Source organism: Scophthalmus maximus, chromosome 11, assembly GCF_022379125.1.
Source record: "Scophthalmus maximus strain ysfricsl-2021 chromosome 11, ASM2237912v1, whole genome shotgun sequence".
Classification (NCBI taxonomy): domain Eukaryota; kingdom Metazoa; phylum Chordata; class Actinopteri; order Pleuronectiformes; family Scophthalmidae; genus Scophthalmus; species Scophthalmus maximus.
In genome coordinates this window covers 22,207,797-22,234,000 of record NC_061525.1, presented here as the reverse complement: position 1 = coordinate 22,234,000, position 26,204 = coordinate 22,207,797, and the positions used below count along the sequence as shown (strand labels likewise).

At 48.0% G+C, this 26,204-nt stretch overlaps 2 protein-coding genes across 10 annotated transcripts in view; one reads left to right on the top strand and one right to left on the bottom strand.

Annotated features, from left to right (window-relative positions):
- The window catches only part of ets1 (v-ets avian erythroblastosis virus E26 oncogene homolog 1), an 83,664-nt gene that overhangs the window by 32,722 nt on the left and 24,738 nt on the right, over positions 1-26,204 (bottom strand). For 2 of the 6 annotated variants that reach the window (XM_047335831.1, XM_047335827.1), the window contains exons 1-3: positions 7,662-7,805; positions 6,137-6,261; positions 901-1,051 (exon numbers count right to left, since the gene is read on the bottom strand). In XM_047335831.1, coding sequence (XP_047191787.1) covers positions 901-1,051; positions 6,137-6,205 — 220 coding nt within the window. In that variant the 5' untranslated portion in view covers positions 6,206-6,261; positions 7,662-7,805. The other 4 variants (XM_047335828.1, XM_047335830.1, XM_047335829.1 and 1 more) reach the window with 4 other exon arrangements.
- The window catches only part of fli1 (Fli-1 proto-oncogene, ETS transcription factor), a 32,607-nt gene continuing 30,953 nt past the window's right edge, over positions 24,551-26,204 (top strand). The window contains exon 1 of one of the 4 annotated variants that reach the window (XM_047335836.1): positions 24,551-24,786. The gene's annotated coding sequence lies outside the window, so the exon portion shown is untranslated. The remainder of the gene's footprint in view (positions 24,787-26,204) is intronic. The other 3 variants (XM_047335833.1, XM_047335832.1, XM_035624001.2) reach the window with 3 other exon arrangements.

The window sequence follows — 26,204 nt, the reverse complement described above, 5'->3', positions numbered from 1 at the left end:
TCCCATCAAATCCTGCCTCCCCTCACACACACACACACACACACACACACACGCACACGCACACGCACACATGCACCTCTCCACTCTCCAGGGACTAAAAACCAGAGGCTTGGGAAAAAGATGGCCGCCCTTTGCCCCCGCCATGTCTTGCCCCCTGCATCCAGCTCAGGGAGGTGACGGAAGGAAGCCCTGTGCCCCCCCCCCCCCCCCCGCCCTGTTATCCCCGTGGCGTGCGTCCCAGTCCGCCGGCATCAATCACTTTTTGTGGAACGAGCGCGGGGTGCCGGAGTCAAGCGCAGGCAAACGCACTGGAAGGAATGTTCCAGTTTAAAATAAAACTCATTAGAAGGACAAGAAGAAGAAAAAAAATTGGAGAAAGGAGGGATTGGAAGCAGGAATGTGCAGGACGTTTGGTGCAAAGAGACAAAGAGGAAGAAAAAGAGAGTGAACAAGCGAGCGGGGGGGGGGGGGGGGGGGGGGTATCTGGAAAAGGCATTGCCCTCGGGGTCAGCATCACCAACATCCCTCACGCAGCCGACGCAGAACATAGGGCCAAGTTCAGACCGTGCGTGTGCGTGTGTGTGTGTGTGTGTGTGTGTGCGCGTGTGTGTGTCTGTTCTAGAAAACTAGATTAGGGAGTTTAAATGTGTGTGTCAAGATGGCAGACATGGACGTCACATGACTGACCGGCCTGTTCCAAAGTTCTTTTGTTTGCCCTGAGCTGTTAAATCCACAATTAACCCTCGACCATTTTCGATCGCGGGACTGAACAGACGATGGGTTATTACGCAGAAGTATAGCTACTCAGTAATTGTTATTATCATCAAAAATCAAGTGACAAAAAGCCCCTTCTTCTTTGGCCTTGTAAGCTCGTTCGATGTGCGAGTGTGTGTTTCTCACCTGTGGGACACGCGTCGTGTCCGTTGGGCACCTCCTGCGGGGGGATGTCCTGGGGGTAGAGGGGCTGCGACGGGTAGTACTGCTGCTGAGGGTGAACCACACCCGGGAGCTGGCCGTGGGGCCCCACTGCTGCCACGCCGCCACCGTGCCTCTGGACACAAACGACACACAGTGTGAGAAAATTCGGAGCAGCATGGAATGTACACATACATTTTGTTCAAGCTATAAATTCAATTACTCCAAAGGGTTGAATTCCAAAGAACAGGGTTAATGGCACTTGAACCATTGGAGGGGCGGTGCGACCAGGGGTGCAGCACCAAATTCTGGTGCCCTATACATAAGCCGTCCCTGTGGGGCCCCCCGCAGCTATGATGCTGATTCACTTATGATACTGTGTGTTCTAATAGTAACTAGCCAGCTAACTCGAAGTAAAAGTCACCGATAGCTAGCTGGCTAGCAATAGCAGCTGGGTCGATCTCAGCTAGGTAGCTGCTAAGCTAGCTGTCGCAGTAGGAGTTTGAGAGACGACATTACGCAGTCACCGGTCAGTAGATTAGCTGACAGATTGTCATGCTGAGTCGTGATAAACCATTTTTGCACCTTTTGTAAAGGGGGGGGAACCTCCACAATTTTTTGAAATACACAGTTCGTTATTAGTGACAATAATTACTTGGAAAACACTAATTATAAACAAAAAAAAACCTTGGGCCCTGGGTTATCTGCAGCCCCCCCCCCCCCCCCCCCCCCCCCCCCCGGCTACACCCGTGGGTGCAACCTACCACTGTTTTTTCCCTTCCCAAAGTCAATTCAATTTGTCTTTTCCATTTCAAAGATATTCCTAGCCAGAGCTTTATTTGTTAACTAATAAAAAATACTTTATTTCTGTGCCTGGGGATGTAGCGAAGAGCTTAATCTGAAAACAGCTGATCAGACTGTAGTCGGTGGCTGACGGTGCAACCTCGGATTCCGAAACGTTTTTTGGGTGTTTTTTTCCCCTTAGTCATTGCGTTCCCTCGCAGATAACCCTCGCGGCTAAATTTGACTCATACAGTTTATCTTCGACGTTGTTGTTTCATGCTGCTTATCTCAGAACCCGTTCACGTAAGAGGTCGCACCAAGAAGGGGGGGGGGGGGGGGGGGGGGGGGGGGTCTGAAGTCAGCACTTGACAGGGGAGCCGAGTGGTGGAGGGGGGATATGAAATCCCATGTGGATAGAGGAGATAGTGGAGAGGGGGGGGGGTAGATAGCCACTTGGCCATTTATAGCATATCAAAACCTTCTTTTGACAACAAACAAAATAAACCTCAATAGATATTGTTGGACGGTTCAGTTCCACACTGATGTGAACAGGGACTTGACCCTTTTCTCACAAGCATCAGCCTGACTAAACAAATGGGCTTCTCCTCTTTTTTTTTTATTCAATTACCGTGTTAAATCAGGTGCAACAGCCCCCAAAAAAATATACCCCCTCCCCCAAGACTATACCCGGGGTTAAAGTGGGCTGGCCTGTTTTGTATACCCGCAGGGTACGAACTGGACTAGCACAGAATATAACCGGGGTATAAAACAAGATTGGCTATTTTAAATCAGATTTTTCTCCAATTTCTAAACTTGTAATTGTATTTTATCTGTTTCTTAATATTAAATCAAGTTACCTTATTCATGAATAACACAAGGGGGCCATAGTCTGGACAGGAGAGATACAGTCTGGTGTCGCCCAGAGATATGAATTATGATGGGGAATAAAACTCTGGAAATTTAAATAGTCCATTTTATACTTCGGGGTATAAAATGGACTATAGACCACTTTAACCCTGGGTATAGTTTGTGGGCTGCTACACCTGTAAGTAAAACATTTATTTTGTATTTTGATATAAAGCGTTTCCCCCGCTGGTGCTGGAGCAACGTACTCTCCACGTTCAGGCTCTAACGTGTAATCTGCCTTCGGAGTTCATGGCCAATCGAAAGGCTGCGATTTCCTCTTTTTGTCTCCGTTGCAGCGAAGCCACATCTACTCTCGCCAACGTAGACGCCGCGAAGGCGGGAACATCAGCATCATATAACTTCGCTCCGTGTCACATGTCTGTGACTGACAGACAGAGCTGACAGGAGTGACTGTGGATCTGATAGGCAGCAGGCCCCTGTTTGTAGTTATCAGTGTATTCCCAGCTCCAGCTCTACGAATGGCCGACTCGACCAGATCGCGATCAGGGGAGGCCGCCTTTTTTTTTTACGAGGCTCTTTGGAATCTTTGCATGGCGACGCCGCTGCCGCTGCCACCTCGTATCAGGGCCAGTCGGCACAGCTAGAAGACAGGCAGGAAGGGGGAGCCACGCGGATGATTTAAGGATTAGACAGTTGGACGACAGCGGAGATAACGTCGACACCGTGACACTCTCTGATCAGCTCGGCTGTAGGACGACTTCAAACTGGGAATGTGATTCGGACAGTGAACAGGGTTGGTTGATGCCAAAATTTGAACTAAATAATGATGTATCTTCAGTCAACAAAGGAACACCTCTGCTGCAGCGGGAAATAAGTATAATATAATTAATATTGCCTGTATACAAGCTGCTGAAGTTAATATTTCAAACAATAACAAAGAGCAGTCAGAGACACAGACCTCCGCCAAGGCTGAGCGATCCCCCATCTACATCCCATCATTTCCATCTGACCTACTTTATATATATATATATATATATAAATCGAACCAATCGCATGACCTCCTTCGGCGGAGGTGATCAAACTGTGGGACATCAACGTATTACAGTACATTTGAATAGAGATGTGACAGCCGGCACCGAGATCTCGACTGTCTACATCTACCACTAATAGGTTGGTGTTTTTGATGCCGTGCCTCCTGCCGCAACCCTTTACAGTCGGCGTTGAGATTCAAATGTCAGTGAGGCAGATTCGTGCTCATTAACATTTCCAGCACCCGTCATTTTAAAAGTGTTTTTGGCAAATCTTTGTTTTTCCATGTGTGTGAAAAAAACAACGACAACTATCACGAGTGACGCACCATATAGTGGCTCATGGTTTTACACTCATTCAGTTATCGTCAGGGGGGTTTTATTATATCTGCCCCCTAGTGGTTCTTAGAGGGAGCTGGGCCTCCCTGGACGGCTGTTAGACAAATAAGCAGTTTCGCCTTTGTGACGAAAAATTGGAAAATATGCTGTTGAAAAAGAAAGAGTTGAAAAAAACTGAAATCACCGTCATCGGCTTCATGCAGGGCATTACATTAGAGCTGCAACAGTTAACCGATTAGTAATCGACTACTAAATTAATCACCAACTATTTTTGATAATCGATTAATCGGTTCGCGTGGTTTTTCCAGAAGAAAGAAACTCAAAATTCTCTGATTTCAGCTTCTTAAATGTGAATATTTTCTGGTTTCTTTGCTCCTCCGGGACAGTAAACCGAATATCTTTTTTGTATGTGGACAAAACAAACACGATCGCCATTTTTCACCCACTTTATGACATTTTACGGACCAAACAACTGATGGATTAATCGAGGAAATAATCCACAGATTAATCGATGATGGAAATAATCGTTAGTCACCTGCTTCTTCAGTCGAGCGTCCGAACTCAATCCCCAGAGAAACCCCAGAAGATTATTCACACACACACACACACACACACACACACACACACACACACACACACACACACACACACACACACAAAAAGTAGTGCCCCTGACATGTACATTACGTGTCGCTTTTTATTGATTATAGAAAAAATGACAGACGTGAGCATTGACGCGTGTCACCGACGGTGACGCGGAGCGGCGCCGATTCATCGCGGCACTGATTCATCGCGGCGCTGATTGCGCAGCGAGCTGCGTACGGAGGAGAGTGCTCCGCGGTGATTGCGCTTGACACGCACTCACACTTGTTCTATAATTTCTCCCCTGCGTTTGCGTTTTGTTTTCTCTGGGAAAATCGAGATCGCGAATTTGCAGTGAGGTGGCAGCCCCACTGGCGTTTCTTCATGTTCTCAACTGCTGCAACATGAACATGCAGCTATAGGAAGCGTCCGTTTGTTCCTCTGCTTCTCCACCCATCCAGAAGACACCGGCTGAATCGTAAACACAAAGACAGATTTAAAAGAACACCACCGGCCTCCGCCGCTTTTTCCTGCTGATAATTCATGTAAATAGAGCCCCCGGGGGTGACCCGGGTTCGACCCTTTGACCGCGTCTGGCCCGGTATACAGTGGTCTCAATTTCAAAGGCAGGCGCCGCCACCTGAGCCAATTAGGACGCCAGGGAGCTGCATCCTCCCGCGTCGTCTGTCAGGGCCAGGGTGGGGTTGCCATTTGCATATAACCTCCGTCTCTTATCCTAATGTGCCGGCGCTCTGCATACAAATGGAGGCATTTGTTTCTTCGCCCGCCTCCTTGGCCTTCACCCCGTTCGAATGTTCTCCTGACAGGAATCCCAATGTTCCCCGGCTACGCCGCCGCCTGACTCCGCGTCCTGCTCCCTCATTTGGAGCCGCGGCGGCGTTGACTGTTGCTGAGCGGGCGTCTGAGTCCGAGAGAGGCGAAGTAGTTATTCAGTCGTTACGGTTTGACTCCAATGCGATCGGTTAGTGTCGAGGCTGGGAGGCCTGTGTACGGGGTCTGGATATCTACAATGCGACCTGCTGAAAAGAGAAGTGCGTCTTTTTGTTGGCGTCGGACGCGGTTGTGCAAGACGGAGAAGCTTGGGTTCAAAAGGGCGATTTCGCAGCCCTGTAGAAGATGGTCTTGTTCAACAACGGCTCGGGGTGTCCTCACGTTTGACGAAATCGCAGAGGGGAACAGCGTGTACAGATAGTGACGCCCGCAACTCGGCGGGAAGAGCGTAGGACATGGAAGAGTGTGTTGTGCGTCCGCGAGGTGAAGGAATCCAGAGTTGCAAACCGCACACACATGCTCCTGCACACATTCCTGCACTGTCATGTGGCTGAACACACACACACACACACACACACACACACACACACACACACACACACACACACACACACACACACACACACACACACACACACACACACACACACACACACACACACACACACACACACACACACACACACACACACACACACACACACACACACACACACACACACACACACACACACACTCTCCTTCCCTCACACCCCTGCCCAGCTGTGTGGTAGGTAGCTGCATGAGCCATGCCTTGAACACGGAGGGGTAATTTACGAGCGAGGTCTTACCATCGCGCCCAGACGGTCACAGGGGTGAAGGGCCGGGTAGGAAGAAACTGGATCCACGTAGTAACTCATCGCGGGACGCCGTGGACGGGTGGAGCTGGGGGGGGCGGCCGGGGATGGTTGGCCTGCTGAAGGGATCAACATGCAAACAAGACCAAAAAAAAAAAAAAAAAAAAGTCAGCGTGGAGCCGGACAATCTATCACAGGCGCTGTTTACACTTAGTGTGTGGAAAGTGTGTGTGTGGTATATATACTGTGTCTGTGTGTGGGGAGGGGGGGGGGGGGGGGGGGGGGGGGGGGGGGGTATATGTAGGTGTGTGAGAGCTGGGAAGAAGAGTTGGAGGGAAGAGGGAAGAGGAGGAGGGGGGAGTGTGAGAAATTTGAGATGAGTTTCTTAAGCAACCTGTAACATCGGCCGAAGAGGAAAGTGAAAGTTTAGGGGCTTACAGGAGTTTTATTTATACTTTTTGCGTGAAAAATAATTTCGACTGAGGCGAAATTAATCAATCCAGAGGCTCGTCAATCTAATATTTCCATCACTCCACCCTCCCTCCCTCCCTTCCTTATCCTCATCATGCAAAACTGCCTCCTCCTTTCAGCTGCCTCACATCTTCCTCCTCCTCCTCCTTCCTCTTCCTCTGCTTCCTCCCTCCCCCCCCCCCCCCCTCCCACACACTTTGCTTATCACTTAACACTGTTTACTTGGGACAGCATCAACAGAAAGAGAGAGAGACTGCGAGCGACTGAGCTGGAAAAGGATTACACTGGAGGAGGAGGAGGAGGAGGAGGAGGAATAGTGCAGTGTCTTCCTCCTCACATTCATATGTTAAGCAATGTGGCATATTCAGTATTTTCAGCTGCCGGCAGACTGAAGATGGCACCGGCTGCTCAATGCTCGCAGATGTTCACCAGCTTCTCCCAAATAAAAAAAAAGAGTCAGATGCTTTTCTTGTTTCAGAAAACATGATTGAATGATACTGTGCAAATCAGCCCTGTCATTCAAACCATCATGCAAATGACTCAGGCTTTAACTTAAAAATACCATTGATTAGAATAAATCACTGGCAAATATAAAGGAGTAAGCATGTAAATAGTCCTAATTATGCATTTTTGGATATGAATTGATCATATTCATAACATTTCTATATATAGACACATATACAGACTGTGATATATGTTCTGGTTGCTCTATCCGGCAGTTTCAAGCCCACAAAGTGGAGGAAATTGGAGGAAAAAAAAACATTGCGCAAAAGTTCATATATCCCAAAAGGAGTGCATGCGAATATTGTTTGGTTTATGCGATTTGAATGATGCCATAAAGGTCGCAGAGATGAAGGGCACCTCAATTCGAACGGTGAGAATTCCCGACGGGGAAAAGCTTTAAACTTTGAAGCCAAACACTTTCCTCCCCCCCTCCCCCCCCCGAGGAGCACCGGTGACCTGCGCGCGTCCTTTCAATCCGACCGTCGCTTCTCTCATTTCTCATTCTGTTGCAAAAACGAATGGATGCAGAAACTTTTGCACTTACCGACTGCGGTGCGGTGTGAGAAGTTGCCCCGGTGCGGTGTGGAAGGCGCTGGCCGCGGGCAGCCGAGTGTGTGTGCGTGACAGCTGAGCGCTGGACCGTCTGCAGGGAGATGCTGTGTGTGTGTGTGTGTGTGAGAGAGAAGCACTGTACCTGCAGATCGCGGCGAGTCCCGCAGAGGAAGGAATAGTGTAATATGCACACGTTTTAAGTCCCTCCCTCCTCCACTCACTCACGCGCACGGTGATCCTTCTCCAAATCCTGTTGTTCCTCCCCTCCCGTGCGTGCGCTACAGCCTCTCTGGACTTTACGCACGCTCGCGGTTTTACGCGCAGCCAAAGTGCAGGTGTAAACTCGTGGTGAGTGGTCAGTCGTGGATTTTCTGGTTGTGGGGGGAGGCAAGAAAAAAGATTCCTTTTCTCTCTTACATCTCGCATTTATACATTATCATGTCAGTGACAGTGTCCAAACAATGGAGGTATTATTATTAAAGCAGTGTCGTTCGTCATTAGACTCCCACCAGATCTGTATACTCCTCTCCTTATATGTTGAGTAGTGGTCGACACAAAGGAGCTTTTTTTCTTCTTTCTCTTAAAGGCTAAATTTGAGTCGAGTTTGTTTGTCTGCTAGTTTGTTTTTCCTCAGGGGGGGGAAAAATAGCAGGAAAAAGAGGGAGGAAAAACAATCACAAGGAGACGGGTGTGATGACAACGACAATAGCTGATGTTCCTTTGATGCTGCCATCTCATCTGCAAACACATAAGATGTACGTGCCACATAAAATAGAGGTTCATTAATGGCCTTATTGAGCATCCGTGTCAATTAAATGTCACATCTGAAACGTCTCCTGGTTCTGTGTAGTGTTGAAACCGGGCTGAGCGGACGGGAGCTGTCGGATCAGTTCGTCTCGGGAGTTGCCAGGTTGCACCCGAGAAGCACACGGGCTGCTCGAGAATGTATTTGTGGTATATCGCTGACTATCAGATCATCTCCACCCACCCACCAACCACCACCACCACCACCACCTCTTTTTCTCCTGAACCCCAACAAACAGCCGAGTGCATGTTGGGGGCCGCTGATTAAAGCCGTGAACGTTGACCACTCTTCTGCGAAATGAGAAGACCCCCCCTCCCCTTCCCTCCTAGTAAGATCTACATCCTCTGATGGAGGTTGGTGATAACCGTGCAGGTATATGAGAGCGTGGAGGTTTATCTGTTTGCTCATTTATCGCTTTATTCGTTTGCTTATTTTCCATGCTGAAAGGCTCACCAGCGTTCTGCTGCATTGCTGCTCAACAGCATATAGAACACACACACACACACACACACACACACACACACACACACACACACACACACACACACACACACACACACACACACACACACACACACACACACACACACACACACACACACACACACAGACTCACTCTTGTCTCTCTCGCTCTCTCGGCTTATAACACTCAACACTTGCGAGTCATCCGAAACACCTTGTGGCTCCACGATAATTCTGTGACCCCACGGTGCAGCATTTGTTTGAATTAGAAAGTGCACGGTTCAAACCTCCTGACAGCCGCTGCTCTTAACGGTAAATCCTAAAAGTCTCTCCGGGTGAGGAGGTGTGTGTGTGTGTGAGTGTGTTTAAGTGAAGTGCTTGGGGGAGAGGGGGGTGGGTCAAGTCCAAGGTGAGAGGCGTGAAGAAGTACCATAAGGGGCTCAGTGGCAGGCAGCCTGCATTTTCTCAAGACCCTCGTCTGAATCCCTCAGCGTCCGTCCGTCCCCCCACCCCTGGGGCCCCCGGGGGACACAGATGGGCAACACGTCGAGGGCAAAAGGCGACTGGGTTGGGGTGGGGGGGTGGTGTATGACTTATTGCCATGTGGAGAGAAGAGCACGGGACGCGCCCCTGCGATGGGACCAAAATTGAATAAAAGCGAGGCCGAATGCGATCCAGATCTTTCAGGGGCCGGTGCCCCGGCAATGCTGTTTCAATTAGCTGGCTCACCGGTTCAAAGGCGAGGCCCCCTCCGATTCACTTCTGCTCCGCATGAAGACACCATCCTCATCATCATCCCGCTGCCCCCCTTTTTGCCTTTCACCTCCAACGTGATGGTGCCACCTTTCTCTATTTTTCCCCCTCCCGCCGCTCAGAGCCTCCTTCTACAGTGTGCGCTGTGCTCATGTTTCACATTAAACAGATAGTGAACGCCCTGCCATCACCACCAGTAAAAGCCATCAGTCAAAAGACCCGCAGGGGTTTATGGCCACTCTCCCTGGAGAAGTCCTACGGCGTTTCCTCGCATCTACATCAGCTCCGAATTAAACTTCCAGTCCATGAAGTGCAGAATGAAACCTTTTAAATTAATGCTTGAACAAGTAATCCTCCATATAGCTTACGAGTGTTTTAGTGGCACATGACAAACCCATCAGGAGTTTTGAAAAATGTTGGCCGTATAAAGTTTAAAACCCCTGAAACAATGTTCTCATGACAGGGTCCATTATCCGCCTTGAGAGATACAGCACATACTGTATCTGGAGTCACGTAGGGGTCGCGTTGTTATGTTCACCGTCTGTTCAGGTGCGACAATCACACCTTCACCTGCTGGGTTCAAAACGCCAGGCGACCATTTTACTGGGACATCTCTAAGGGTGCGCCCCCCCCCCGCCCCCGGACGAGATGCAAAACGCTCTGCTCGGATATTTGCCCGTTCTTCCTTCCACTTCCTCCCACAAACCTCATCTGTACAAACATACGCAGGTCAACATGACCTGTTGAAGGCAAAAAAAGCTGGGGGCTAACTAGCCAGCCAGCTAGCGTTCCTCGTTCGCTTTCTGCCGAGCCCACACACAGCGACAAAGGCCATCCTTCATTCCTGATACGACGACAGGCCGCCTGACGACAGTGACAGCGAGGGAGGATCTCAACGCTAATTGGCCACCGCGTCATGAGCGCGCCGGCGTTCAAATATCTCAACTCAAGCGGCTGAAGCGCAATTGGCGTCGAGTTCGCGTCTTTGCATTGACTTTGTTCGTAATCTACTCGCGGGGAGAATTGGGTGTGAACGCGTCCTGAGAAAAGAACTGAAACGGACGAATGATTTGGGCCTTAAGGCCGACCGAAATGAGCTGAAGCATGTTTTGATTCCACATGTTTCGGCAAAGAGAAAAGTGAACGTCTCGTGGATGAAACGTTTAGTTCTGATGTATGGGACTGTTCTCTTGCAGCTCTCATGTTTTTTGTCTTCCGTCTGGGCCGCTGATGGATCTCTGTCATCCCGACTCAACGAACCACACATGCTGCCGTCCGTCCGTCCGTCCGTCCGTCTCCGCCCGCGCCTCCAGACTCGCCTGTGAATCCTTTTTTCGTCTCATTTTCTCCTTTTGGATCTTCCAAAGATAGCACTGACAGGTGAGATGAATGGTCTTTTATTAGCATCGTCCTGATTGCCACGGATTTTTTTTGGGAAGCGGAGGGGGAACGAGCAAGAGAGAGGAAGAAGAGAAAAAAGGACACAGAGAGAGAGAGAGAGAGAGAATATGGAAGTCCTCCGCCCACCGCTTCTCACAGGAGATCGCCTCTCTCTTTGATAGCCTGCCCGACTCTGTTCCCCCCATAGAAACTGCCCCGCAGATGTTGTTGCTGTAACGCGGACTACAAAGAAGGAGCCCTTTTATGAGAAGAACATCTATTTTGGGGGGTGGGGGGGGGGGGGGGGCGGCGCAGAGGCCTCTCTCTGTGTTTCCGAGCTCGACGGCGCTCGGCGAGAGAAGTGCGGGGCCCTAATCTTCTCTGCCGCCGCGGAAAAAGAGCCCCGCTCCGTTTCATTCCCTGCCACCTGATATTTTTAGACTCAAAGCGCCAGTGTCTAATGAAGACAGTGAGGATGAGGTATTTTGATGACAGTGTCAGTGTGCCATCGCGGCGGTGGTGGGCCCCTTGGTGCCTGCATTGCCACGGGCACAGGAGTGACCGTGGAGAGGGAACACGGAGGAGCCTTTGTGCCTTGTTTAGGAGTGTTTGCGGTTAAGACTCTCGCCCACAGAACCGTGACTCTGTTGCACTGTTGACTGTGAGGTGGTGGTGGCGGTGGGGGGAGAAAGGTCTTGGGGGGGGGGCGATATTAGCTCTTGATATTATCTTTAATTAAAGAAGCGATCCCGCGGCCGAGTTGTCCAAACACTCCTAAATGGGCTCTGTAAATCAGACAAACATCCTCGATATTCGACGGGTCGAGAGTGTGTTGCACTGTGCAGTGCGGCCTCCAGATGGTTTGTGTTTCTCAAAGCGGTTCTTTTTTCACGAGGGGATGGGTACGGGACAGCGATCTTCTGTTTCGAGTGTGCGCCCCCCCTTGACAGAGCGAGTTCCGCCGAGATCGCATGCTGAGTCGCTGGATTTCTGCCGAGGTCGCTCTCTCTCTCTCTCTTTCCCCTTTCCCTTCCCGTGTTCTTTCTCCTCTGTGTGTGTGTTGTGTGTGTGTGTGTGTGTGTGTGTGTGTGTGTGTTTCTCTCTAAGCTCTAAGTGTGTGTAGGTTTCATCGACGATATGCACCACAACGGACCGATTCTGCTGCGGAACCCCAACGCCGAGCATTGAAGAGTTCTGCAAAGAGCCAGTGCAACTCAACACAACGGGTCATGGATTTGCAATGTTTTCCCTTCAAAGGGCTCCGAGAACAAGTGTCCTTTTCAAAGCCGACGCCGCGTTTAATCGAATCTAAAGTTAATGTTATTTGGCAAAAACGACGCCCTGACACTGATCTTCTGTAAGAAATTGTAAAAAATGAAGAGAAAAAAATGAATGTAGAAAGATGAAAGGAAAAGGCAGGGAGGGAGGGAGGGAGGGACGGAGATGCTGAGTCCAACATGCCCCAGTTGATAAGCTGCTGGCCTGTCGCCAAAATACTCCCCACACACACACACACACACACACACACACCCCACCCAGTGGCCAGTTTGACCCCCACGACACACACACACACACACACACACACACACACACACTACATGTACCACCACTCCAGTGGCGTCTCCAGCTCGCTATTCCTCATCATTAGTGTCCCAGAACGAGATGCTTGTCGTGTAATTAGCAGAGGAGGGTTTTTTCTGAATGCCTGCGTAAAACACGCTCTCATTAGGGGAAGTGAGAGAAGGGGGGGGGGGAAGCAATGAGTGAGACAGATGGGGGGGAGAAGGAGGGAGAGACGGAAAGAAAGTGTCGAGAGCAACAAGGAAAACAGAAACTTGCCGAGCGAGGGGAGACATTTCTGACTCGAGTGCGTCAGCGCGGGGACGTCGAGTGACACTTACTATGGTCCGGACGGAATGGTTGAAACCGACCTCAGCCCACTGGTATTCTCGTTAACTGGAATTTCAACTCTGCAACGGGCGCATTTTAAGCCGAACCTGTGCTCAGCTCTCCTGCAGTCATCATCGCATTCACACGTGATGATCGCCGAGTCAAATGTGCGAGATTGAAAATGTGACATATGGACGTTAGCACGCCCCCCAAAGACACCCAGGGGGACAGCTAAACCATAGACTGGATAGAGAAATGGACGTAGTCGCCATGGTCCGTAAAATTTAGCTAAAGCGGAAGGGGCTGACGCCTGTATTCTCTGGAATGACCAGCAGAGGGCGACTCACTGGCTTCAAAAAGAAGTTTCTGTAGATGTCTAGGAGGAAAATGACTGTCCCTTGATTAATAATGTCGGTAAACATTTTCCTGAGGAGTTTGTGGTCGCAATCGCTACTTTCAAGTCTTTGTACTTGTAAGCATTGGCCTAATTTAGAGTAAAAGGGACGATAAAGCACCGTAGCGTAGACACAGCGTGATTGACAGCTGGTACCGTCCGACCGGTGCACGGTTGCAGGTGTAGGTGGGCGGCGCAGTGGACGAGCTCCGAGTCAGACCGCACACCTCCAATCCTACGTCTGGTTGCAAAAAACAGCAAGATGGCGCTGGTCAAAAACTCGAGTCCTCAAGACAAAAGCTCACAAACCAACGGGTGACGTCACGGTCGGATGATATGGAAACTGAAAACATTTGTACTTGACTTGTCAAATGTCTAAATCATTCATCCATCTATCCATCCATCTATCTATCTACACTCGTTTCAAGATTCCATCCATTATCTACACCACTTTATCCTTTTAAGGGTTGCGCAGGGGGGTGGAGCCAGTCCCAGCTGTCATTGGGCGAGAGGCGGGGTTACACCCTGGAAAGGCCGCCAACATATCGCAGGGCCTGTTTCAGGATTGCTACAGTTTATAAAAAATGTGGGCGGTGTCAAAGGGCCCGTAGGTGAGTCTGACTGACCGACCGACCTGAGCACTTCCCCCGGTCACTTTGTCGCGAGAGACAGAGGCATCATTAGCTTCCACTTCATCCCCGTTGTGTTCGCACTGATAACAACATCAGCGCCTGTCGGCTTGGCTCAGTTCAGCCGGCCGGTGACGAGGTGTGGCTCGGGCTGCAGAGGAGTTCTTATCAGGGGGCGATGAGAGGGAAGACGGAGCCGCCTGTCAGTGGCTGGTTTTCACTGCGAGTCTGTGTTGTCTCCTGAGAAGCCGGAGTTGAAAAGACGGTCTTTATAGTTCCGCTCCTGCTTCTCTCCTCTGCCACCAGACCGGTGGAGCAGAAGGTATTTGAAGCCGTCTTTTATGCTTTGTTTTATAACCCACATAGGTGATTAACTATCTTTCTCTAGACTGCACTGATGCAATAAGCCCAACGAATATGGAGCTCTGGTGATAAAACACTATTTCACACTATTCATCCAACACCAGTTTTCTGAGCAGATTTCTGTCTAAGTTGATCTCACATAGCTACACGTCTATGCTCTTTGAGATTGCTTTTAACAATTAAAAGTGCTCTATAAATGAAATTTATTATTATTATTATTATTATGTATATCATCTGGCTAAATTTCTTGACCGTGGAAATGTTTCTTTCCAGGCAGGAGGACTTTCTTCATTAGCTACAAGACTAACATTGTACCCTTGCGAGCAACTCCCCATCTAATGTAACTTACAGCCATGTATGAAACATCTACCTTGGAAATAACTAAATGTTATCTTCAGTTTATGTAACACGTTCTATAGTGTGTGACTCCATTGACTATAAAGACAGTATTGTAATTATGCTAGCTCAAGTTTGCTGTTTAGCAATGAAGCTAGTAGCAACTTGGTCTGTTCATGAGCGACATAGCCAAGGAGGGTTAGCGCAACACAAACCTGCTAATGCTGTTACTTATTTAAACGTTAGTATGAAGTGTTCCTGGTCAACGAAAGGAATTTTACGATGCCAATTCCTCCATATTACATGAAATAGTGCAATCGGTAAAACAAGCTAGTTAGCTTTAGCATTTTGACCGGCACCATCTTGGTTTTACTGGACTCAGATGTAGGAGAGGGAGGTGGGTCCGACGGAGAGCTCGTCCACCGGGTGCCCACCTGTAACCATGCACCGATTGGACGGTACCAGCTGTCAATCACACTTCATCCCTTGTCCGATGTATATCAGTGGAGTCGCCCTCTGCTGGTCGTTCAAGAGAATGCAGGCTTCAGGCACCTCCGCATTGGCTTTATTTTCCAGACCAAAAGTGACTATGTCCATTTTTATATAAAGTCTACGCTTCAAGTGTGTAGAACATTAGTGACATCTGGTGGTGAAGTTGCAGATGACAACCCACTAAATACCATTCTCCCCCTCGTCTCCTTCCAAAGGTCGTATCTGGGGCCAGTTTGTTTTTTTTTCTCTGTCCATTTTGGGCTACTGTAAGAAAAACACGGTGTCGTAACATGGTGGTATGAGAAATTTTGCAATGTAACTCGTAACTATAAGTGTCGGATGAATGCATTGAATGCGGTAAGCGTTGCACTCGGCCGATTCAGCATTCAGAGGCAAGAGGGAGACTATTTAAGTGTTTACCAAAGAGTTAAGTGAGCCTCGATTGAGGTTTTCTCTCTCTTCCACTCTCACTCTCCGACTCCCACGCCCCTCCGTCTCTCTCCATCTCTGTCTCCCCTCGCAAGTCAAGCCCATCTCTCACCAGCCGGCTGTCTGGTCCGGGGTGGTGGTGGTTCTTTGTTTCCCTCTCAAACTTTTTCACTCCCCCAGTCTCGAGGCCCATTCGCAGCCGCCGGTCGACCCCGGTATTCTCCCCCCCCCCCCCCCACTCCCACTCCCCCTGCCGCCCTCTTACTGTGCAGAAACGGGAGGTTATTTTTAGAGCCCGTTTGATGGTTTAAGGATGTTAAAGTCCACATTTGTGCCATGGATTTTCGGCGAGGAAACAGGTTGTTTCTCTTTGTGCACCCCCCCCCCCTCCCCCTCCCCCACTTACATTTCATTTCCTTTTCTGCATCCTCTCTTTCCTTCTCAAAAGCCCCTTATCCATAACGCCCCCCCCCCCCCCCCCCCCACCCACCCTCACCAACACACTTTCTCTTCCCCGAGTTTCACCCTCTCTCTAACTGCCCAATTGTCAACACCACCGCCATCGTCTCTCACGCCTACACAATTCTCTCATTTTCTCTTTCTCGTCTCTTTCCCCCCCCCCCCCTTCTCCCCCGACATGCAGTCTGGGCCCGTCATCGTTCACCCACTCCGCTGCCTGTATAGAGATGTTTTTCAGTATTTCATCTCACAACGCTGTGGTTACCGAACCCTCATGTCATGTTTGTGTTACGACCAAAGTGCACATGACGGAATCCTGGTCACATTTGAATTTGACATCGAGGCTGTAAAACCAACCATTTTGGATATATATTTGCATGTACTCTTTTTCTATTTCGGGGGATTTTCACTCAAAGGTACTTGACAAAAATACAGCTCCACGTCGGCTGACTTCACATGAAACTTATTGTCTTGTTCCACATCGAAAGTACAGTATACAAAAGCATAACAAATACGGCTGCAGCCGCAAACACGGAACAATGGCAACAAAAGGTGAACGAGGTTGTTCGCCGTGGAAAATGTCACCGCTACAGAATAAAATTGAAAATGGACACACTTTTTATGGATATGTGGTCACCATGGATACAAGTCATGTCAATAACAAAGGGCTAGAATATAGAAAACTGCTTTGTCTTCTTTGCTAAGCGCCTTCGTTGGGAACAATAAGTCTGTTGTTGGTTCTTTGGTTCTTGCGTTTATATTTATAGCCATGACATTCAGTCAAGTAATAGATGTAGAGGAGAACTGTATATTAAAGGAAGTAAAAAAGAGAGTAAAGAAATCATAAACTTGTTGAACATACTGTATATATCAACAGCACAGCACAAAATGGATGTGCAAGTTCAATGCTGTTGTAAAAGAATAAAGTAAAATAAAACAAAACGTTGGAAACAAGATGAAATTATCATCAAATGGGACATATGTTCAACGAGTGTATGAATTCTCTGGAATAAAAATTAAAAAAAGTTTTTTAAAAGTTCCGTCACGGTTAAAGCTCCGGACGATCCAACAGTGATGATTAAAATAGTGAAATTTTAAATGTAAGAGGTTGTTTTTCAAGCATGGGTGTACCCAAGGGTATATGTGTGTGTGTGTATGCTTGGCAGAGGACACACACACACACACACACACACACACACACACACACACACACACACACACACACACACACACACACACACACACACACACACACACACACACACACACACACACACACACACACAGCCGCTTGTTTCACGGCTCAACTCTGCCCTCTAGCACTGGTTTTCTGAAAAGCAACTCACTTTTATAATAAAAAAACTTTACTCTGCTTTGAATAAAAACGTTGTATGAAGTGATTTTTTTAAAGATTTTTCTTTTACTTTTGACATTTTCGGACATTTTATTGGTTTCACAAAACATCACACACACACACACACACACACACACACACACACACATTATACCTAACATAGTGTGTGAGCTGCAGCCACCTACCGGCTACTGTCTCACATGCCCCCCCCCCCTCCGCCATGTGTTAACACTTTACTCCCCAAATACCCAACGATGACAGCGTCACTCTGTCTCTTTAAGACCCGGTGTGGAATGTTTGCGGTTACTTTTTTTCTTCTTCCTCTCTGCCTGGGCGTTTGGGTATGGTGCCCTCGTCCAACGCGTAAATACGAAACCCTAAATGTGACTGTGACTCACTCTCCTCCTCGCGGCCTCTGTCATCTCTCTTCCCAAAGGGCCCTCGTCCGTCCGCCCATGTCAGGATGTTGACCTCGCGTTGTTTCGTGGCCTCGCACTTTCATTTCATGGGTTCTCTGCAGTGTTGTTATTTTTTTTCCTCTCTTAAATGAAGAGAAACAATGCCCTTCCCCTCATCTGTCCGGCACCGTGTCAGTGCACGTGTTTGTTTGCGCCACAGGTGAAAAAGGGGAAAGGAAGGGGGAAGTTGTTGTCTTTGTCGTTTTTCTTCTAAGATTTAGATTGTTCAGAATTGGAAACAAACATCTTGTGTTGCAGATGTAAATCTTGTGATGAGTCACAGGTACATGGGTTGATTTTTGACACAAACATCATTAAAAAATAAAGGGGAAAACAGGAATACGTTCCCCATGCGATGATTTTATATCTTTATCCTGAATCACCTTGAGCTCATTTACTCAAACACATTGCTACTTGTTCCTAAATGTTCCCAAAGGGATGACCTTTGGCCTCAATAACCCCACAAGCCCCTTTGTTATAAAAAAGATTGAGATTGTTCAGAATTTGGAAACAAACATCTCGTGTTGCAGATGTAAATCCTGTGATGAGTCACAGCTACATGAGTCGATTTTTTTTAAACACAAACATCATTAAAAAATAAAGGGGAAAAACAGGAAGAAGTTGCTCTTAAGAGGATTTTATATCTTCATACTGAATCACCTTGAGCTCATTTACTCAAAGAAACAACATAATCACTGCTTGGTCATTATGTTCCCCGTGTCTGAACAAAGGGATGAACTTTGGCCTCAATAACCCCACAAGCCCTTTTTTTTTTTTAAAGATTTAGATTGGGGCAGAATAGGAAACAAACATCTCATGTTGCAGATGTAAATCCCCGTGATCATCACAGATTTTTTTTCATAATGTTTCTGAACAAAGGGGTGGCACCCCCCGTCTCCAACGATGGGCCGCCTCTGGCCTGAGCCATGAGAGCCCTCCAGTGGCAGGAGGCGGCGGCGCCGCCCTGCGCCACGAATAGGATCAATATGGCGACAGCCGCCTTTATTAGATCCAGATTTGACCGTCTGAAGGCACAGATGAATGATTTTTGTAGTCTGGTGAGCAGCCCGCATCGAGTTCAGCCTGTCAGACTTGTCTGGGGGGGACGGGGGGGGGGGACGCAGGCCTCAAAGTTTAAAAAAAAAAAAAGCCCTGAGAATGCGGGACAGGGGTAAAAAACCCTAAACCTGAGAGCTCAGCCTTTCCAGGGGAACAACACTTTTCTTATTGAGCTCGGCCCGGGCCAGACCCAAATGAGAGGTGACAGCATATTCATTTCACTCAGTGTTTTTCTTCTAAGGGCTTTTTTTTGAAATGCTGCTGAATGATGAGTGGTCAGTGGATTTATAGTTCAGGAGGGATGATTTAGGCCTTCGCTTTTCTTCCTCCTGCTGCTTTCTTTCCACGGGTGGGGGGGTGGGGGGGGTTTCACCCCTGGCAATCCACGATTGATTAAAAAAAAATTCTTTTAAAAAGCGGGCACCTTAGGTTTTTTCCAGCATGCTCCCGAGTCTGGAGGAGACGCAGGGTGTGTCCACACACTTTTTATTTATTTTTTATTTTTTTACTGCTGACCTGACATATAAGATAAGTGGTCTGGGAGAAATCCTCGTACAAACCCGACGGAGAGGAGACACTGGCGGCATTTTCGTGGCTACGCGAAGAGTAATTACAACGTAGGCCTCACACACACACACACACACACACACACACACACACACACACACACACACACACACACACACACACACACACACACACACACACACACACACACACACACACACACACACACACACACACACACACACACACACACACACACACACACACACACACACACACACGGGCGCGCTTCTCTTTTGATTAACTGCATACCAGAACATATTGTGTGCGACGACAACATGCGTTTCGTCTCGACACCATATGTCCTTCTTTTCCCCCCCCGAGCATCCAATCTCCAAAGCTCCCATCTGAGCATTTACTCCCCCCTCCTGCCCTGCCCCGCCCTGCCCTGCCCCGCCCCCGGGGGGGGGGGGGGGGGTTAGGAATACTGAGACTGAGCGGATAAGGTCACGTCGTGTAGTGGACGCATCAGCGGGGTTTTTTTTCGCCTCTGGACCTGATCAGTGGCAACACGACGGGGAGGTCGTTAATTTATAGGGATGCTATTACCTTCATAAATGCCTGCCCCCGTAAAACAACTGCCTCGCTTTAATTTAATACTTCCCCCTCGCTAATTATCACTGCGCGCACACACACACACACACACTCACACACACAGGAGTGTGGCCGCTCGCCCAGCACAGATCCGAAATGGACGGGACAAGAGTCTGAATAAGTTTCTTTGCAGCATTCCGTTGTTCCGCACTCTTAGTGGCACGACCTCCTCCAAAGGAGTGAAATACACCTTCTCTTTCCGCTCAGGGCCTCTCTTAAATCTTTTCTAAATGTGTTCTGCATGTATGAAGCCACGAGCCCCCCCTGCAGCTTCGTACGTGCGGTTCCATTGTGCCATGCCGTGGCCCGTGGCTGCAAGCTCTGCGTGGAAAGATTGGACATGCGGCCCTGCGTGCCTGCCCTCCCGGTGCCACACTGCAAATTCTCCTCCGTCCCCCGAGGAGCGAAAAAGAAGAAAGAACGAGAGCAATCTCAAATCTCCTCATCGTCTCTCGGTACCCGTGCCCCCCCCCCAACTAACTAAATAAATAAATAACTCATTACAGTTCAGAGTATAAGGAGCGATGTAATCACAAATGTCTGAGCTGCGAGTTGCCCACATCATCATCATCATCATCATCACATGCAACAAGTGGAATCCCAGGAGAAGGAGCTCTGAAAAAGTTAACGAGAGTCATGGTCCTGGACGGCAAAGTGTTCGGCCTTTGGCCTTAGTGTGTCTGCAAGTATATCAAAGACAAAATGCAAAATAAACACAAAAGGCAACCGAGACTGTTTCCTCATCGGCGCACAGCTCATGGGGAAAAAACAAAAAGTCCTAAATGCTGCAAGACGATGATGAAACGAGGGGACAAATATATATAAATGTAAAACAATATTTTCATCATTATTTGATACTGAATCAGGTGAGCTTGCCTTGTTGCGTGTGCGAGTCCTACACCATTTGAAAGATTTTGTCGCCGAGAGAAATGTTGTCCAGCATTTACACTTTTGCGTTTAGGCCTCGGACAGAACCAGCAATTTGAAGACTTGGTGCCTTTCACACAAAAGTACTAAGAAATCCATATTTTCTGACATTTTCATGAACCAAACCAGTGATTTATTAATCATACGACGACAACAGATGAGAGGATAGAAGCAGGGAGACTTTGTTGGACTGTTGTTGACACATTCACTCTTACACGCGCAGACGCAACGGCAGTTATTGAGGTCAATGATGCAACAGGCACCAACAAGAGCTATAACAATATTAACTCAGTGTATATATATGTCAATATCAAAACAGTTACTGTAAATGTTTGCGTTTTTTCGTTTTTGCTCCCGATATACACGGGCGTAGCACGGGGGGGGGGGGGACTGGGATTAAAAGTTCTTTTTTGTTTGTAATTAGTTTTCTAAGTAATTAAGTCTCATAACATACATAAAAAATTGGCTGAATACATTGCTATTTCAAAAAATAGTGGCTGTTCTCTGAGGGGCCATCTCAGAGAAAAGTACTTGTGAGGGGGTTGGGGGTTCTGGTGGTGGTGGTATTGTGGGCCCGTGGGGGCTGCTTATGTGAAGGGCCCAGAATTTAGTGCTATACACGACTGCCCGGGCTGCACGGTGGCGTAGTGGTCAGCACTTTCGCCTCACAGCAAGAAGGTTCTGGGTTCGAGTCCCGGTTCAAACCAACCGGGGCCTTTCTGTGTGGAGTTTGCATGTTCTCCCCGTGTGTGCGTGGGTTCTCTCCCACAGTCCAGAGACATGCAGAATGGAGTTAGGTTCATTGGAGACTCTGAATTGACCGTAGGTGTGAATGTGAGAGTGAATGGTTGTTTGTCTCTGTATGTGGCCCCTGTGATAGGCTCGTGACCTGTCCAGGGTGAACCCCGCCTCTCGCCCAATGTCAGCTGGGACATTGGGCGAGAGGCCAATGTCCCCCCCCCCCCCCCCCCCCCGCGACCCTTAAATGGATAAAGCGGTAGATGATGGATGGATGGATGGATGGACACCCCTGCCCATACATTACAACTGTTCTTCTCCTGTCTAATATGATTGGAGTGTAGGATTTTGACGCTCTGCCTGTTGCTTCTCTATTCATATTCATATTCAGAATGAGCAGAGCGCTGTACTTCTCTTTCCTTTTTGTTGGGAGAACTAAATAGTTGCTGTTCAGAACGTGTTAGAAAACGTCTTCCCCCTCCGTCCTGCAGGAAGGCACCGCGGCGGGCGCGGGAATGCCTCTTTCTTCAGCGAAACGGATGCGGGGATTTCCGCCCATTGTCCCGTGCTGGGAACACACCATTATCAGTGTTGTTGTTCTTAATCGTCGCATTAGGGAAACATGTGCGCAACAAACAGAAAGGGGGTCCAGCAGCCGCTGATGAAAGGCAAGCTCTTAACCAGATGACCCCCCTCACCCCCACACCACACCCCACAACACTGTAAAAGAAAATCAAGTCAGGATACGACCTGCGTTTCATTGTAAGGGCTAATTAACGTGACGGGGTGTCGTGATTGGATTTATCAGCCGAATAAATCAACCATTCTGTGTCAAGTTATTGTTCCAATCAGGAGTTGTTCAACAAGTTAAAATAAAAAAAACATAATTCTGTGATGGATGATTAGCGAGATCCCACATCTCCTCTATTGTTTCTCTACCTAATGTAAAAAAAAACAACAACATCCAGGCGACTTTTCTCTTTGGCTTTTAGTTGCTCCGCGTGAAATACTACGGCGACCTTGGCGCGGCTGTAAAACGCCACGGTTGGGCGACTTTTTCCTCACAAGTGAATTGCCCCCGACCACCCCCCACATCCTCTGTTCGGGTGGGACTGGTTGGTTAGAAGATGAGGGCGCACGAGCCCAGTGAAGGAAATGAAGTTAGTGGAGTGAGCTGGGGGTCAACCGAGCAGGAAAAAGACACCAAACCCACCGGAGCTGCAGAGGAACTCTTTAGTGTGTTGCTGTTGTATAAAGTAAGTATTCCTGCGGGAGCCGTCACCGCACGAGCGCAGACAGGAAGCTGAATAATAAGTACATCTGCACTCACCGGGACTTCCAGGGTATGGAGATGCTGCCGTGTTGACTTATTGACAAAACTAATTAATCACGCAGGGCATTTAAAGAAACTAATATTATATATTGGAGTATTCATTTTGATCCTGGCTGAAGGTGGTGGTTTACTTTGTAGGAGTGAAAAAGAAGGAAACAAGAAAACTTTTAATTCCACCAAAAATATTCCACATCAAGTTTGATCCTTTTGAATTATTAATTTTTTACGAGTCCGCTATAAAACTGTCATATGAAATTGATTTCTGCAGTTATAGAGGCTACATGGGGCCCAATTCCACCAATGGACAAACTTTGCGGAAGGGGAGTTTATATCCTCGTGACCCTCCATTGTTGGCGTTTCTCTTAACTGTCAATAACTGATAACTCTCAGCTGTCAGCGGCTCTGTGATTGGTCGAAATGTCACATTTGGCTATAGCCTCCCTTCGACTTTCTTTTTGTACCATGGAAGAGATAGAGAATTCTACCTTGCAACAGGGATGAACTTGATTGGTGTTTTGTTATTTTCACCCAGGGAGGAAAGCCCTTCCAAGCCTCCATCTGATAGATCCATCAATGCCGTTGATCTCACTCAGTGACGTCAGCCACGACAGGAGTTATACAATAACTCTGAAGGAAAATTGCAGTATATATCTAATCAGTTAATACGCACAGAATCTCAAACTTGAGCTGCGTTTTACGACCATCCTCCAGTTTCTGAGGATGTACGGACTCCCCAACCTCCCCTGGCGATGTTATAGGTACGGTACGATATGATATGATACGATACGATACGATACGAAATGATACCATACGATACGGTACGATATGGCACGGTACGAAAAATACAATAAAATTAAAACTTTAGTAATCCCACGCCGGGGGGAAATCCACTTGTTACAGCACCAGCAAGAGTCAAGGCAACAAATGGAGGGGAAGAGGTAGAAAATATTACAAAATATGGCAAAAATATACAATAAAAGTTGAAGAAAAAGACTACATAAAAAAGATTATATACATTGTTAAACAGAGCGCAAAGTGTATGTCCTTGTGAAAGAAGGATGAAATGTGCAGTGGTTTGGGACTGAATGCAGCGGCTGGATATTTGCACAGGATGATAAAAAATTGCACAGTTGCTGTGGAATACGGGTAAATATGTAAAGTACAAATATGACATCAGTGCAGGTAGTTTGTTGTGATGTTGTGGTGGGACTGATCACACAGCAGTTTTCCCAACATGCACCGCTGCTGCGCAGAAGCAACGTGCACAAATGGAACCTGAGGAAATAAACATGAATAAACACAAGCCTATAATTATGATTCTTACATTATTGTATCGACACTTTGCTCCAGCAGGAAGACTTTTGTGCCGCAGATTTACTCCCTTCTCTCTCTCTCCCCCCCTTGTTTCACGGTTCGGTGGCCTCACTCTGCAGCGGAGGGGAGGGCTCCTCTCGCCGCTCATTGGTCGCGGATTCCACCCTCCGTCTCGGCAACATTTTCCCCATTCATGCGCCCGGCGCTCCCTCCTTCAGCCCCACTTCTCACAAATATATAACTCACTGTCATCATCAGCATCATTTCGTGGGGGGGGAGAAGCGGCTTTTTTGCCTGGACACCGAGGGAACTTAATTATTTCGCGAGAAAAAAAACATATTGGCGGTGGAGTGATTGCAAACGAACGACAGAGAGCGACAGGTGAGTGAGGAAAACTACGAAACAACTGTTTTTAACTCTGCAGCGTAGAGGTGTGTGTGCGTGTGTGTGTGTGCGTGTGTGTGTGTGCATGTGCAGGAGGACGATCAATCAGCCCCCACTTGTTTTTATTGCGTTTTTATTGGTGCCACATTGTAGAAAGCAGGAGATTTGCGCATCGATCGATCAAAAAACCGGTGCGTAATGTTCCGGGAACGATTGCGCACGAGTGAAGTGAATCTGCAGCCTCCGTCTCAAGCATTTGAATCTCACTTCAAACTTTTACCTTTTTTCCGTGTCTGACTTAAATCGGAGTTTGTGGGGTTTTTTTTTTTAAACCATCGGAAAACACTGAACTTTTCTCTGCGCACTTATAGGTTAAAAAAAGAAAATGGAGTGGGGTTTTAGCTGGAAAACGCTTTGGCCGCTTCTCGTTCGTGATGGATAACAGCAAAGGTATAAGATGCTTAAAATGTAACACTAGAGGGGTCCCGGCCCACGGGGCTGTCTCGGAGGAAGGTTCACGCCGTTATTCACCATAGTCCTCCTCCGCCTAATTGGCTGCAGATGCTGGTATATCCAATGGTCGGGGTTTTTTTTGTTTTTTTTTACCGCGCAGAAATTGGATGCATTTGGGGGGAACTTTATGAGGCGAGTCGTGCCTGCTTTGCCTTTTTTTGCCTGCAGCAGCCGAGAAGCGCGCCGGGTCCCTCTACAAGTATTTAAAACCGTGCCACATACATTCATTTATCCAAAACACTAAAAACAGAAATTACGCAGTAAAAAAATGACGAAAGGTGGTGCTGGGTTTTTTTCTCTTCCTCTTTTTGATTCTACTGTTTCTTTCTTGTTGGATTTTCCTCGCAGGTACACGTTGGCCTCTGATCTGTATCCAACACTAATTATGCTTTTTTTTTAAAATGGCACAATCGGGAAATGATGATTGTATATTTATAATGTTGACAGGTCAGAGCGCGCGCAGGGCTGCCGACCAGGAGAGAGAGAGAGAGAGAGAGAGAGAGAGAGAGAGAGAGAGAGATGTCCCTTGTTAGGAGACGTTGGGCTTTAAATGGTGCGTCCTGGATGGATGCCACATACATATACGTTTATTTGGTCTATATATAACCAGCAATTTGATCGTATAAAAATATATATATATTATATATATATGTACGCCACTAACTTTTCCTAATAATTGCGCAGGGGATGGGGGGGGGGGGGGGGGGGGGGGGGGGGGGGGGGAGGCTAAAGACACCGTCCTCCAAGTGCCCTTTCACCCGAGACTTTGTAAGCTGCACTTATTAAAGCGAAAAGTGTTTCAATATGTGGGTTGGCTTTAGGGGGGAGAAAAAAAACGTGATGGGGGTTGGGATTCGGGGGCCCTCTTCTTCTTCTTCTTCATCATCATCATGCTGCTGCCC